Below are 14,580 nucleotides of genomic sequence, written 5' to 3'. Positions count from 1 at the left end.
AGGGTAAGTGGCATTGGCGGAGCAGTGCCAGCCGCCCAATATCCTGTAGAACGGGTGTTGGTCCTAGAAAGTTTATGGAAGATGTGAATGTCAAGTTGGCTTATAGAAAATCAGGTCAGCACTATAGTGCATCACTCTAAAGCAGGGGTGGGGAGGTCAAAGTGGGATTGAGAATTTGCATGACAAGGATTACACAGTGATGAGGATTTGTGTGAATTGCTGTGAACAATGTTATGGGAATGTTGCATAGAACGAAAATGGTGGAAATAGCGTGTTACACCAATAAGACCAAAACGTCGACAACCTCATCTATTTCCTGATTGTTTAGTTTTCCTTTTGAAAGTGTTTTCTTCTTTGATCAGATTCACTGTTCTGTTTATGTAATTTTTGTTTGGAATAGATGTTTTCAATAATGACTTGGAGGTACTAATAGCACAGAATTTCTTTGTAAACCTCTGTCATTTTTGTAAAAATGGGCCTGTGCACACGTCAATGATGTATATGGAGCAATTTCTCTGTGTCAAGATTCAACAGGTTCGAAATACAATGTTATACAATAGATACGGCTGGTATGCGTGAAGGTGATTTCTAAGCCAAAAATTTGGTCCGGACTTATGTACAACAATGGTGGAGCCATGTTTATGGCTGCACTCTGGGGGTGTGCCAGCGTGTCCACCTGTTGAGTAGGAGGCTTCCAGAGCTTGTGACCAGCAGAGCTGTGGGCTACGGGAGCCCCTACGGCTCCCGTAGCCCACAGGAGCACGGAGTTGGAGCAGCGAGTGCGCTGCACCCTCTGACAACAGACGACTGGAAACCGCCGGTCACAAGCTCTGGAAGCCTCCTACTCAACAGGCATACCTTCTGACACACCCCCAGAGTGCAGACGGCTCCACCATTGTAGTACATAAGTCCGGACCAGATTTTTGGCTTAGAAATCACCTTCACCCATACCAGCCGTGACGGAAGTACAACCGGCGGAGGGACTGGCAACGCCTTTTCAACAGCCTTTCAGCCCTGGAGAAGTCTTGGGGTATTCTCAGGATGAAACACGTGTTGGCTGGGCAATCTCACGCAATGAAAGAAGAACAAACAATACTGCAGAGTGTTCTTCTACATGTATAATCTATTGTATAACATTGTATTTCGAACCGGTTGAACCTTGACAAAGAGAAATTGCTCCATATACATCATTGACGTATGCACAGGCCCGTTTTTGCTTTGTTGACCTTGGGTCAGTTTCCAGGGGTTTAGGGACATCCCCCACCTGTAGCACCGTCGCACAACTAGTGAAGTCAAATACTTCGTACATCCGGTTCAGGCGCCACCACCTACCGCACACTTCAAAACCCTACTCCTTGTACAGCTTTGTTATTTTTGTATTTGTTTCAATCGTTTTGTACCCTTTTATACTTATATTACATACATTTGATTAATGCAGAATCCATACCCGTTGCATCAGTATCTTTTGTAGATCTTGCAGGAAGAAATTGAGAATTAAAATAGAGATTGTTTAACTGCAGGTTACCGGTTGGAACCTTGATATATCATTGTATGAATTGTTAGCCTGAGTGTGCTTAAGTAAACCCCTTGCAGGCACCTTTACCTGTTAATACTTCAGTTCAGTTCAGTTCAGTTCAGTTAATACTTAATTTTCCTGTAGTATGTCATGTATTATGTACATGGCTCCTTTAACTATCTGTATTCCACTTATGGAATGCTTGTTGCATTCTGTCATTCTGCTATCCTGTGTTCTGTCCCTCCACGGCAGTTACTGTCAGCTTCTTTCTGCGCTAGCATCTCTGCCGTGGGCTCCCTTGCTTTGTAGCTTTATATCCTGAATAAAGCTTTCATTTGAACCACGGACGTCGTTACAGAGTGTTTCCTGCTTTTGCCCCTTACTACATTTCCCAAGCCTCCATGGGTCAATTGGGTTGCCCACTTTCTTTTTGTGGGTTCTGGGAGGAGCACTTTGGGAAGACAGTGAATAGACATGAGGGCAATTGGAGCATTAAATATGCATTAGCTATACCACTGAGGATTGGCATCACTTGTGAGAAAACTATGACATTCCTCTGAGATAAACATCCCACATCCAAACATAAGCACCAAGCCGTACCAGAACAGCCACTGAAGAAATTACGATCACGAAGACACATGATAAAAGGGCATCGGGCAAGACGATAGTCAAAGGGTGCGCAGCACTAGTGTTCCAGATTATGCCAATTCAAAGCATTTAGTTTTAGACCTAACTAACTCCAAACACTAAATTATGATTACTGAATGTCTCCTTGTGCATGCCAGAGTCTACCACATTAGTCTCTTCAGAAAGCACAGGGCAGGACTACGAAGGCTACGAAAGACTTACCATTTACAGCAGATCAGAGGAGGCTAGTCCTGCAACATGCCAGAGACCTACTCCTACCGCGGAATGCAGAGTGTATTTATTTCTCAGTTGCTGTGGTGCTCTATTTCATCATCAAGTTCCACTTCCTCACAGTGGTACAGAGAATGTCTACATGTGTACAACTGAACATCCATCACATTTCATCACTGTACGGTGCAGCAACCGGGACGTTCTCTACTGGTATAGTTACTAATGTTATCATGAAGAGCAATACAAAATGGAAGTGCTGCTTCTCAAACAAGTTAGGGCAAGTTATGTTTCCCATTCCAATGTAAACTGACTAGCAAAGTAAGGAAGTTGTCTTAATAAAAGTCTGCAAACAAACTCGTGCCCTTGGCCAGGTAATTTAGTTCCACATATTGTGAAATTTCCTTCAGCAATTTGAGAACAGAAGCATATAAATAGCTTAAGATGGAACAATACGTTCTTGAAGATTATGATACAGTGTCTCTGACTGCTATCTGCCAGTCTTCACCAAGCATCAAATCTCTTAGACCTTGTCAACACGTGTGTCTGTGCTGACAGTGTTGCAACACTGCTTTAGGGAGGAGACCTTGATACAAAGATACCATCACCTGGGTCTTAGACCACAAGATACTTTGTGCTCGAGAGTTTAGCGTGACTAATTGCAGTTACGTGTACAAATGAGTGTTAAAATCGTCTACAAAAACAACTTATGTCAACCCACATTCAAATCCTAGTGATTCGCTCTACTCCAACTCCTGATATTTCATAAACTGAATTGTAGCCCTGAAGAAGTCTGCTGCAACACTGTCAACATAGACGAAACAGACATGTGCTGGTGAAGACAAAGTTGGTAAACATATGTGGAAAATAAAGAACAAAACTGTTAATACCACAAACTCAACCGTGATTCATTGAGTGCTCTGAGATTATTTTTCATGTTTGGCCTTTTCCGGCAGTCAGAGGAAAAGCAGGAGGCTTTACTTCCTCCTAGAGCACCGGACACATGTGAACATTCAAATACCACTAAACTTGACATATTGTATACTGTGGTGTGTGCAAAAGTGTCCCCAGCTGCCACTGGAGTGAATTGTAATCAAATTTATTAGGGCTGTTCTCTGGACCAGTCTCTGCATCTGTGTACAGGTTCCAATCAAGCTGACAGGCAACTCAATTTGCAATGCTCAAGCTAAAAGGTTAGAAAAAAAACTAACTCTGGTAGGAAACCTTTTTTGAATAAAAATGGCTAAGCATCTAGATTTGATATCTGGTGTAGAAAAGCAAGGAGATGTGGATTAAAAACTATGGAGTTAAATGAGGTCTTGTCCAGGTCTGAAAGGATATTCCAATAACCCCCTTATCATAGCTCTCCTAAGGGTAGATAACCTAGCTTTGAGTAGTCACTGGGCCCACAATATCATTCTCAGACCAGTTTTGTCACGCTCAGTGTACCCATTTATTTTCTTTCTAACAGACTCCCAACAAGCCCAGGGAGATGCAAAAAAACACAACCAATACAACGCTATGCCTAAATCACCTATCTGTTGTTTGCACAACAGATCTTTGCCACAACAGGCTGAATGCAACCTGCAGAGATTGAGAAAGGCTCTATAGAGGCCCCGCACACACTCAAACTGGACTCCATTGTCCTCTGACATTCAATATCAGCATCTCATTACTAGCCACACTGCACCTTCACAGTCTGTTCTGTATTTTAGATACTGATCAATATCAGGACTAGAATGTATTCACCTGCTGCCTCTGAGAATAACGCAAAAAGAACAGGTGATGGACGGAATGCTGAACAAATCAAGCATTCACCCCCAGTCATAGATCTGGGGTAAATTGATTATTTTTTTGCTCCCAATGCCATTCCAGTTCAGACCCTGCCATATGCACATAAGTCTTTATCCTTCTCTCCATGGGAACACTCCAGCCTCAACTGCCAGGTCAGGTCCTCCCTGAACCGTAAACAATCATCCTGGGACCGGTTTCGGGGTATCACCCCTCATCAGCCAGGCTAGCCTAAATCTGATGGCACAGTGAGCATGGGGCACATATGGGCATACCCTTCCCACCAAGGGCACCAAAACCAAAGAGACCTTATGAAAATAACATCCCAGGTGGAATTAAGAGTCCCTCAAGAAAAAACACCAGTGCTCTATAAAGCCACTCATCAAATTAAATATATAACATTACTCAGATGAAAATAAAGAGAATGGCAATAAAATGCAAGATTCCCACCTGCTGACCGAGAGGAGTGCGATGTCTTGTTCAAAGAGGATGCAAAGGTTGTACTTCCAATGGCTTTCTTATCTGCAGACCAATTAGAAGGCTGTTTGCTGTCTTCATCCTGGATGTAAATCTCTGCTGAAAATGTGGTCTTTTCAGGACTTTCTGTTGTTATTTGAGTCATGGCGTCAGACAAAGACTTCTTGGTTGCTGAAGAACTGGTAGGCTGGTGAGTATATTGCGTGCTCAGGATACTGGAATCCACAACATTATTGAGCATCAGTTTTGGCTTTAGTACTGCTCGGTTCCCATTTTGTGATATTGTGTCCCCATCAGGAATAGAAGAATGCAGAAAGTATGAATTCTGAGAAGCACCTGTCTTTGGCTCATCTAAGTAGCTTACTTTTTCAGCCAACTGGCTGCTTACTACTTTTGTACCATTGTTCTCTTGCTCATCTACACCTAACCTGCCAGTGGGTTTTGCTTCCAATCTGTCCTGAACTATACAAGGTGTGTTTGAATCAACAACAGAGGAAACATCGTTCAGCTGGGAGTGTAAATGTTTTGGAGCAATTGTAACACGTACACAAGAAAGAGCTTTTATGCTTGGAGAAGATGCTGTTGCCTCCTTGGTTTGTGATGGATGGGATGGTGAAGGACTGCGCTCCCTTCTGTTGTTCAACTGGTCTAACGGCTGATTTACAGACAAGACTTCTATTTTTTCTTCATTTACCAGCAAATTCTGATCTTTGGGGAAAAGGTTTAACGTGGGAAGAATAATGTCTATTGCACTTCCTGTATTTGCATTCAGGTTGCTAGGGCTGCTGTCTCCAGGCTTTGGGCGATTTGGATAGTCCACAAACGTTGTTTTCTGTGGAATCCCAGGATTTTGAGTAGCAGCACTACCACTAGCTAAAGTCTGAGCACTAATCATATCATGTGATTCTTCTCCTAAGGGCAGACCCTTTCCTAAACCGCCGCTTTGAGAATCAGAGCTGTGACTTTGCTCAAGTGGAGACAGCCTATTCCACTGTGGCAAGAAAATGTCTCCATTTTGATGGAGCTCATTTTTACCAATCACAGTGGAGTCCTTTCGCATCCAGTCTTCGTCTGCTGTTTGTTTTTGTACATTATTTGCAGGATTACGGTTTTGGCTTGCTGAGTGACTCTCTTTAGGTGCACCAGAATGCTGGGTGTTAATCATCTTTTCTTTGCTGTTAATGGGCAGCACCTCCAGTGGGACGATCCTGGTTGGGACTTCGGGAAAGCTAGAGTTATTAACAGGGGAGAGGGAAGGCGATGGAGTGCGCTTTCGAGATGAAAATGTAATGGAAGTAATTGGCTTTGTGGCTTCCCCAGACAGCAATCTTGAGTCCAGAGGATCATCAGCAGAGTTAGCTGTAGTTTTCAAAGAAAGGTTCACAACTTTAAATTGGGGCGTTAGACTGTCACTGTTGATGGCTTTAACAAAGCTTCCATCTGTGGACATTGGAGCCTGGACGGTATCTGTTAAGGTAAAGGTCATTGGCGCTTTGACCTGGGAGGCTCTTTGCTGCGATTCATCAACACAGTTGCTTGAAGTTCCATGGCTGGCACCTCGAATCGGTCTATGCTTCTTTGTCTCCTCTTCCCAGAAAGCATGTTTTTGGATGGCATCCCTTGACTCTATTAATTCCAGGTCTCTGATACGACTTATATTCTGCACCTGCTGCGGAGTGTTAAGGTTGTCTGAATCCCAACTCATCATCCGTGAATGCTGAAAGATTAATGTAAAGAAGAAAATATTTTTTTATTTGCGTTGAATTATTAATTGTAATGATTTTTCAAATGATTACTAGTCTGAGTAGTAACATTCGGCAGTCAAACCTGAATAATATCATAATTCGTAAAATATTTAATTTGGCTGAAAATTAGTGCATCATGTATAGGATACAGAACACCAACATTAAGGAAAACTATGCTTACTTTGGACTAAAAACACACACATTACTTCCTGTAGTCATTTTGCACACTGCCCATTCCTCTGAATCCCTTTGAAGCAATTCCCTTTCATTTTTTAACTTAGGGTTTTTGTGTAGTGAGACTCTTTTCCCTGAGCATCTGCACATTAGTTAAAGAAACTTAAATAAATACAAAGCATGCCCTGTGCATCTGAATTCCTGAGACCTCCTCAAACAATTCAGTTACTAATGATTCTGGGGTTGTCTCCAGTGAACTTCACTGGACTGAATAGTACATACCCAAGCATTCCACTACTCCTTTTACAAAACCTTCAACAGCTGTACAATGTAGAGGTTCAAGATCTCTTAAGGCTAGGTCGCCTCAGCCATGTGTTTCAGACCAATTGTGTCCTGCACACGCCACCAATTATGAACAACTGGACAGAGTCCAAATCACTGTGGAAAGTTCATCAGGCTTTTAGCAATGCCAGACGCTCTTTCATGCCCAACTGGCAAAGGCAATAAAATGAAGTAGAAATGCCCTGTTCTGCTTTCCTTCAGCTCACCACCAGCCAATGTGAAAAGAATTGTGCTGGCCAGCAGGACCTTCTCAATTACAGCACCTCAGCTGTGGAATGCTCCCTCCATCAAGTTAAATCGCGTGGATGCTCACTAAACCTTCAGATGCAAGATTAAAAGAAGTTAATCTAAACGATTGGCCTGGCAGGTGATTGTATTTTTAGGTGATAAGCTGTGTCTTCTGTGTGACTTAGAGCCACTTTGAGGATCTAAAAGGCATTGTGTAGTCAAAGTAAATCTGAGACTGAATTTGTATTACATGAATGAGTTCACAATGAGCATCTAAGAACCTCTCTTTTTTAAATGTAAATAGGGATACTGAGTGGTAGAATAAACACTGAATCAGGTGAAGAATTAAATGATCATCATGTAGGTAGTTCGGTAATATTAGTGGTCTGGTGTTGAAATATGGGTGATGAAGCTTGTTGAGGTGGGGAGTTCAATATTTAATGTTTACAAGTTAATGGGTCCAGTGGGTACTTTTTAACTCAATGCAAGCTGTTGCAACACAAAAGTTAAAAAGATTTCGGGAGGATAATACAGCTATTCATCAGCCACATTCAGACTAACTCCTTATTATGACTACATTGCCACAGTGGCAGTGCGAGCTCCGAAGCGCCAGCTGTCCGACCACCCTATTACAAATAGGGCAGTTGGAGCGCATTGGTACCGCCACAACCGCCAGGGATCAGAAATCCCCAGCGGTGTTGCTGCATTCTTGAGGCCGCAACATGCTTGGCGGGCCGCTTGGGCCCTGCCTGGCATATTACAAGTTTCCTCACCACCACACTTTTCATGGCAGTTCGACCGCCATGAAAAGTGTGGCGGTGAGGAAACAAAGGTGTGTCTGTCTGCATGCATCCTTAGTTCCTGCAGGGCATGGACTTCACAGTCCATGCCCTGCAGAAACTGCTTTTGACACTCCCATTGAGGTGAAAGGCACCACTGTGGGAGCACCAAAGAACTGCCAGTACTCTAGCGTTTTTTATTTTATTTTATGGCTTTGGCAGTCTCGGAGCCGGGCGGCAGCATAGCAGCCCCGCTCCAAAACCACAAAAGTCATTAAGGCCCTAAGTGCTGGATAAAGTGCCCCATTTGGGGGAGGAAGGAGAGAAGGACAGATGAAGAACACCTTGGCACATCTGTAGTATGACAACTACTTAGAGGGTGCTTTGCATGCATGTGCATTTGTTTGTAATTGTAGGCCTTGTGGGTTAGGTTGGATCCCTTTCAGAGGGCAGGCTGTGGTTGGTGTGAATTTGTTACAAGTGTTTCTAGGATGACCACAACAAGCATTACTGCATGCAGCGCTCAATTCTGGTTTAGTCAGTTATCCTCAATCCCATCAACCGGAGATATTTAACTGTATCTCAGAATGGGATAACCAGAGAAAAAGTGAGATTTCAAAGGTAAGTGGCATAAGACGGGCAGCACCAGAGTGAAATCTGGGGTGACATTAGCAGTGAGTACCTTAATCAACATGGTGAATGGTTCCAGCAGGTCTTAATATGCCAAGTAGGAGGCCATGTGTCCGGTAAGGTAATTGACACCCCTGCGCCAAATACAGGTACCGTTCCAAAAGAAGAAAGATGCCATGGACAGAAGGCTATCAGTATCAAAAGCAGTGTTATTGGCGACCATGCTTTAGAGGGATAGAGCAGTAGAATGCTATGAGACAATCATGGCCAGAATCTTTGGTGATCCATGATTGTCGGGTTTTGGGAGGTAATTCACTCATGATGATTAGCCCTGACAGAACTGAAAAGAGTAGCACGATTGTCTAACTCCGCCTACAAGCCAACAATCACACACCAAAGCTCAGACAGCCATGACCGCTCTCAAGACCTCAACTCCACAATATAGGTATGTTGTTTAAATGGCCGAATCACCAGCCAGTCACGGAACACCTGAAACAATTGTACCAAGACATGTCCAATGGCTATTTTGAGCATCTTGTCAGGGAGGTGTTCTGCCAATGGAGCAGAATTTGTCATGCTGGCCACGAGGCAGAGGAACAGCTCCTCATAATGCAGCGATGAAATTCACAAGGGTATAGTTTCATGAAACCAACTGGGTAGGATCTGATGGCATGAGAACAGAAAAGGAAACCTGAATCAGAGCCATACATAAATAGTTTCAAAAGTGGTCGTAGCTATATGCGCAGTTTAAGTTACAAAAGTCCTTGATCAAACACTTGCCTTGTAGTCCATGCTATGAGTTTCCCAAGAGACAGTTCTTCAGTTCTATACAATTGAGTTCTTACCAATTACACGACAAGGCACATATATTTAGCAGTGCAATGCTGTACAATGGAAGATGCCTTCATTGTTTACTATCTGCTTAATCGCCTTGCTTAAGAAAAGCTATTTAGTTGTTTGTAAAGACCAAGGACAACCATTCTGCCTTTGCAGACTAGCTTTGTGCCAGCAGGATAAAGGCATCTCTGAGCTGCAAAGGCGAATGCTGCACAGGAAGCTTTTCCATTTACAATAGGGCACTCAGAATAGATGCACTCCAAGGAAAGGAATTCCAACACGGACGAAGCCACACGGTGCGCGGGGGATTGCCATTGAAAGGCAGAGCTAAATAGGAACGCGGTACAGCACAGGGCTGAAGGGAGGAAGTTAGGCTTTGTCTTTACTTTGAACTCTAGGTCTATTCAGGACTTCCTGTTTCCAAACAAGGTCTGGATTACAGATGACACTCTAGCTCTCTTCTCTCTGCTCTAAGGGAGGTAGAATTGAAAGGTTGTTAAGGGTTAGACTGGCTCAGAAGAATAAAGATGTAAGGAGGGTGAGGGGGCTGGGGGTTCGGGGACATTGACAACTATTCTAAGAATTCTGAGATTCAAGCAGGAATTAACCTACTTGTAAAAAGAATGCATGTATTTAGCTGTTTATTGCTTTCATAGAGCTCTATTTCCCTCCTTTGGGATGCTTTACAGCTTTTAGTTGTGCCAGGTGAAATGAAGAACTGCGGAGAGGGAGCAGAGGCATTAGTCCAATCCTTCACAGAGGGTCCTGCTCAGATATTCTTCAAGCACCTCCCCCAGAGATGTGGATTCTATTGAAACGTAAGGTGGAACAATTTCGTTTTTTACGCTGTTCATGAAGCGGATGTAACTTGGTTGTACCCTCTAGTCCTGGATTCAGTGAGCTATAATGACAGCTTCTCAGACAAAGTTAGATCTGCCTCCATGTTTGTTCTAGTTGGAAGGTTCATTGAGAGACAAGGATGGTTGATCTCTATTCTAAAGGTTTCTTATAGCACAATAAAGTCCTGGCCATACTCTAGGACAGGGATCACAATCTATAGAGCGGCTTTCCTCTGCACTGCTTTGCCTCCATCCCACTGAATATTCATTATAGGTTATTGTGAGCCCCATTAATAACATTTTCAGGGTGCAGGACCATGGTATGTCCAATGCTGAGCCAAGGGTGGGTGATGGTAAACAGATGAGCCTCAGGACTAGGAATGATGGAAATGCTCTAGCCACAATAAACCCTTTATCAGGAGGCCAACTACACTAATAGAGACATATAGCATTACATTTCCATCTTCAGTAAGGCTTTCCAAATGAACTCCAAGACCCCGCTATATTTACAAATTGAGTCAGTGAGAACATCTAAACATCTATTTGCCATATGTGAACCGCTTGTCTCATGAACATAGGAGCTAAGCAAATAAGAAGAGAGAGCAAGCGCTAAACACGAGTCAACATTCCTTGCTGAGAGCACTTTCCTCCTTGCATAACGTTACCCTCTATTCAGCTATGAAGACTAAAGAAGCACCAATCACAGACATGCCCAAGAGACATTACCTGAAACATTGCAAGGATTATTTCTAAACCCATTGTAACAGAAACATCCTGTGTTTGAATCTTGCAGCAGCAAACGCCTAAACTGTTATTAACTGTTCTTAACTGTTCAGGGGGCTTGCAGCCTTCTAGCAAGAACACATGCAACAGGAAGTGATGCAGTGAATGAAGCCTTTGTAGGAATTAAAATGTATTGATGTAAATACTGGAAGAAATTAACGTCCTCGTTGTTTGAAATTTCTCTTATGACACATACTCGACAATCTTTAAAGGGTAGCATTGAATAAATGTAAGCGGCGAGCAAGTTCTGCCTGTAATATAGATGAGTACAAAAGGAGCTGCTGGAAAGAAGCAAATCCTTCCAAGACTGAAGATCAAAATACTACAGAGATTTCACCAATTAAATAACTCCTTCTCCTCCATTATGCCTTGAGAGTATGCAGGCTAAATAAGGAAAATGCTACTTACCAGTATGCATCTGTTCTTGGCATGTAGAGCTGCAGATCCACACACTATGCATAGATCACCATCTGGTGTTGGGCACGGATGTTTGCACTTGTTTTTGTATTGGAAAAGTCTTTGGAAGTCACGAGATAGGTGACTCCTCCTTTGGACCATAGTGTCCATGGGCATCGGCTCCATCGTCAGATTGTTTTTTCGCCAGCAGGGAAATGATTGAGTTTTTGTGAGAAACAGAAAAGATGCCCATGTGTGCTGTATCTAAATAAGAGAATACTGGAACAGATAAAGATACTGGTAAGGTCCCAAAGGCGAGACCTATTGGCTATGCCAATGCTTGTTTTATGTAGTACATGGCTGTGATGTTGTCGGTACGGACTAGGACAGCTTTGCCTGATATGTGTTTCTGGAATGACTTTAACGCCAGAAATATGGCTACTAACTCCAGGTGATTGACGTGGAGTAATTTTTGTTGAGGCGTCCACCTGCCCTGCATGGTGTGATGCAATAGATGAGCTCTCCAGCTGGAGAGCGATACGTCCGCTGTTAGCACAATCTGTGGAACCGGCTCGATGAACGGTCGCTCCTTGGAAAGTTTTTGGGTGTTCCACCACTGCAGAGAGCGATGCGTGCGGCCGTCCACCAACACCAGATCTGTCAGCTGACCTTGAGCCTGATTCCACTGATGTGGTAAACATTCCTGTAGGGGACGCATCTGGAGCCTTGCGTGAGGTACTATAAAGATACAAGAGGCCATCATTCCTATCAACTGCATGAACACTCGAGCTGGAAGAGAGTGTTGTGGCTGAAATTTTGTTATGAGGTTCTGTATGCTTGCTATCCAGGGTGGACTGGGATATGCAAGTGCTTTTGAGGTGTTTATTGTGGCACCGAGGTACTGCTGTATGTGGAACTGTTGTAGGTTAGACTTCGCGCGGTTTATGGAAAACCCTAAGTCGTGGAGTAGTTGGATTGTGGCGTAAGTGTGATGTACACACTGGTTGTATGACTTGGGTTGTATGAGCCAGTCGTCTAGGTATGGGAAGATGTGAATTTGCTGTCTTCTTAGGTGAGCCGCAACCACCACTAGACATATGGTGAAGACTCTGGGTGCTGTGGTGACTCCGAATGGGAATACCTTGAATTGATAATGCTGAACATCCACTACAAACCGGAGATATTTCCTGTGAGAGGTTTGAATGGGAATATGGAAGTAGGCTTTCTTGAGATCTAGAGTGGCAAGGAAATCGCCTTGTGTGAGAAGAGGTAGGATCTGTTGAAGTGTGACCATGTGAAAATGGTCTGATTGTATTTACAGGTTTAGGGGTCTGAGATCCAAGATGGGTCTCAGAGAACCGTCCTTTTCGGAAGGAAGAAGTACAGGGAGTAAACCCCTGTGGTTTGCTGATGCAGGGGAACTGGTTCTATTGCATGTTTTTGTAGGAGGGAGAGTACTTCTTGCTTTAGCAGTGATAAATGTTCTGGTGACATTGGGCGCTGTCTGGGTGGTATGTTTGGGGGGTAGAGGTGAGTTCTAGATAATACCCTGATTGAACGATTTGTGTGACCCACTTGTCTGTAGTGATGTTGTTCCAGACAGGTAGGAATTGTAGCAATCTTCCCCCGACCGGAGTGGAATGGTCCGGAGGGAGTGGAGGGAAGTCATTGGGAAGGGGTGGAGCGAGTATTGTTGGTTTTGCCTCTGCCCTTGTCATTATTGCCTCTGTAACGTCCTCTTTGATAACCTCTGGTGAATGAGGTCTGGGTGGGATTTTTATAGGACGTGGAGGGGTTGTCAGAGGAATAGCCTCTGGAGGTGCCCTTGTAAGAAGAGCGACGAAAAGTACGTCTAGGAGCTTGCGATTGCAAGGCTCCCATTGATTTAGCCGTGTTGGTGTCTTTTTTCATCTTTTCTAGAGATGAATCAACGGCAGGGCCAAATAGGTGTTCCCGATCAAATGGTTGGTTAAGTATTGTAGTTTGTACTTCTGGTTTAAAACCAGAAATGCATAGCCATGCATGTCTACGTAGAAGGACACTTGTGTTAATGGCTCGGGAGGCGGTGTCTGCCACGTCTAGAGCGCAACGAATGGAGGTGTTTGTTATGAGTTTAACCTCCAATATGAGGTCGTTGGCCCTGGTCTTGTATTTGTCAGGAAGGTGTTGTACTAGGGTCTCTAGCTCATCATAGTGCGCCCTATCGTATCTGGCCAACAAAGCTTGTGTGTTGGCGATTCGCCAAATGTTGGCTGCTTGTGACGCTGTACATTTACCAGAAGCGTCCAAGAGCTTTGATTCCTTGTCGGGAGGCAGAGCCTCTCCTGACGTTTGTGAGTTAGCCCTCTTTCTGGCGTTGGAGACCACTAAGGAATCCAATGGTATTTGTCCCTTGTTGTAAACAGGGTCTGCTGGGGAAGCTTTGTATTTTTTCTCTATCCTGGGGTTAATAACCCTAGCACTAACAGGATCTTTGAACACCTCAGGTGCATGTTTGACTACTCCTTTTAACATAGGGAGCACAGAAGTGGACCTTTGGGATGTATCGAATGTGTCCATTAAGAAATCCTCCTCCACAGGGACTGTGTGTTACTGTACCCCGTCGTATTGTGCAGCTCTATTTATTTTATTTTATTTATTTTTAGAGTTTTATATAGCGCGAACCAGACCCAGAGTAGGGTAACAGAGCGCTTTACATGGTGATAAGGGTACAAGTAACGCAATTAGTAACATAGCATACATAAAAATAAGACCAACGAATACAAAGTAACAGCATAATATAACAGAGATCGTCAAGATCATTATAGCCAAGTTAGAGGATATAAGCTGGCATGGTGTTGTGCAGACTTTAGGGGAGGAGTTTGGTCATCAATAATGATTTTGCTTCCTTCTATTAACTAGCTGGGTGAAACCTATGGTGTCCTCTGGAGGGGAAGGTCTACAGGGATAGATGTCATCTTGTGGCACATTAGGGACATCTGGTGTATTGTAATCATTCCATGGGTCTGGTGTGTGAGGCGGACTAGGATCCCCTAGTGGTTCATCATCTGCACCCTGTCCCGCGTCATCAGAGGTGTCATCATCATCCAGTGGTTGAGGAGATGGTGTAGGGGAGTGGTGTGGAGGGGGAGGTAAAGGAGGAGGTGGAGAAGGGATCCTGAGAGGAGATGTTGCAATGTCTCTCTTCT

General features: G+C 43.8%; 1 protein-coding gene across 3 annotated transcripts in view; it reads right to left on the bottom strand.

The window, feature by feature from the left end:
- Positions 1–14,580, bottom strand: part of ALMS1 (ALMS1 centrosome and basal body associated protein) — a 205,365-nt gene that overhangs the window by 74,534 nt on the left and 116,251 nt on the right. For all 3 annotated transcript variants that reach the window (XM_085642774.1, XM_085642775.1, XM_085642776.1), the window contains one exon: positions 4,613–6,356. In XM_085642774.1, the coding sequence (XP_085498900.1) occupies positions 4,613–6,356 (1,744 nt within the window). The remainder of the gene's footprint in view (positions 1–4,612; positions 6,357–14,580) is intronic.

This window comes from Triturus cristatus, chromosome 2_2, assembly GCF_964204655.1.
Source record: "Triturus cristatus chromosome 2_2, aTriCri1.1, whole genome shotgun sequence".
NCBI classification, from domain to species: Eukaryota; Metazoa; Chordata; class Amphibia; order Caudata; family Salamandridae; genus Triturus; species Triturus cristatus.
This window is presented reverse-complemented; position numbering and strand designations above follow the sequence as displayed.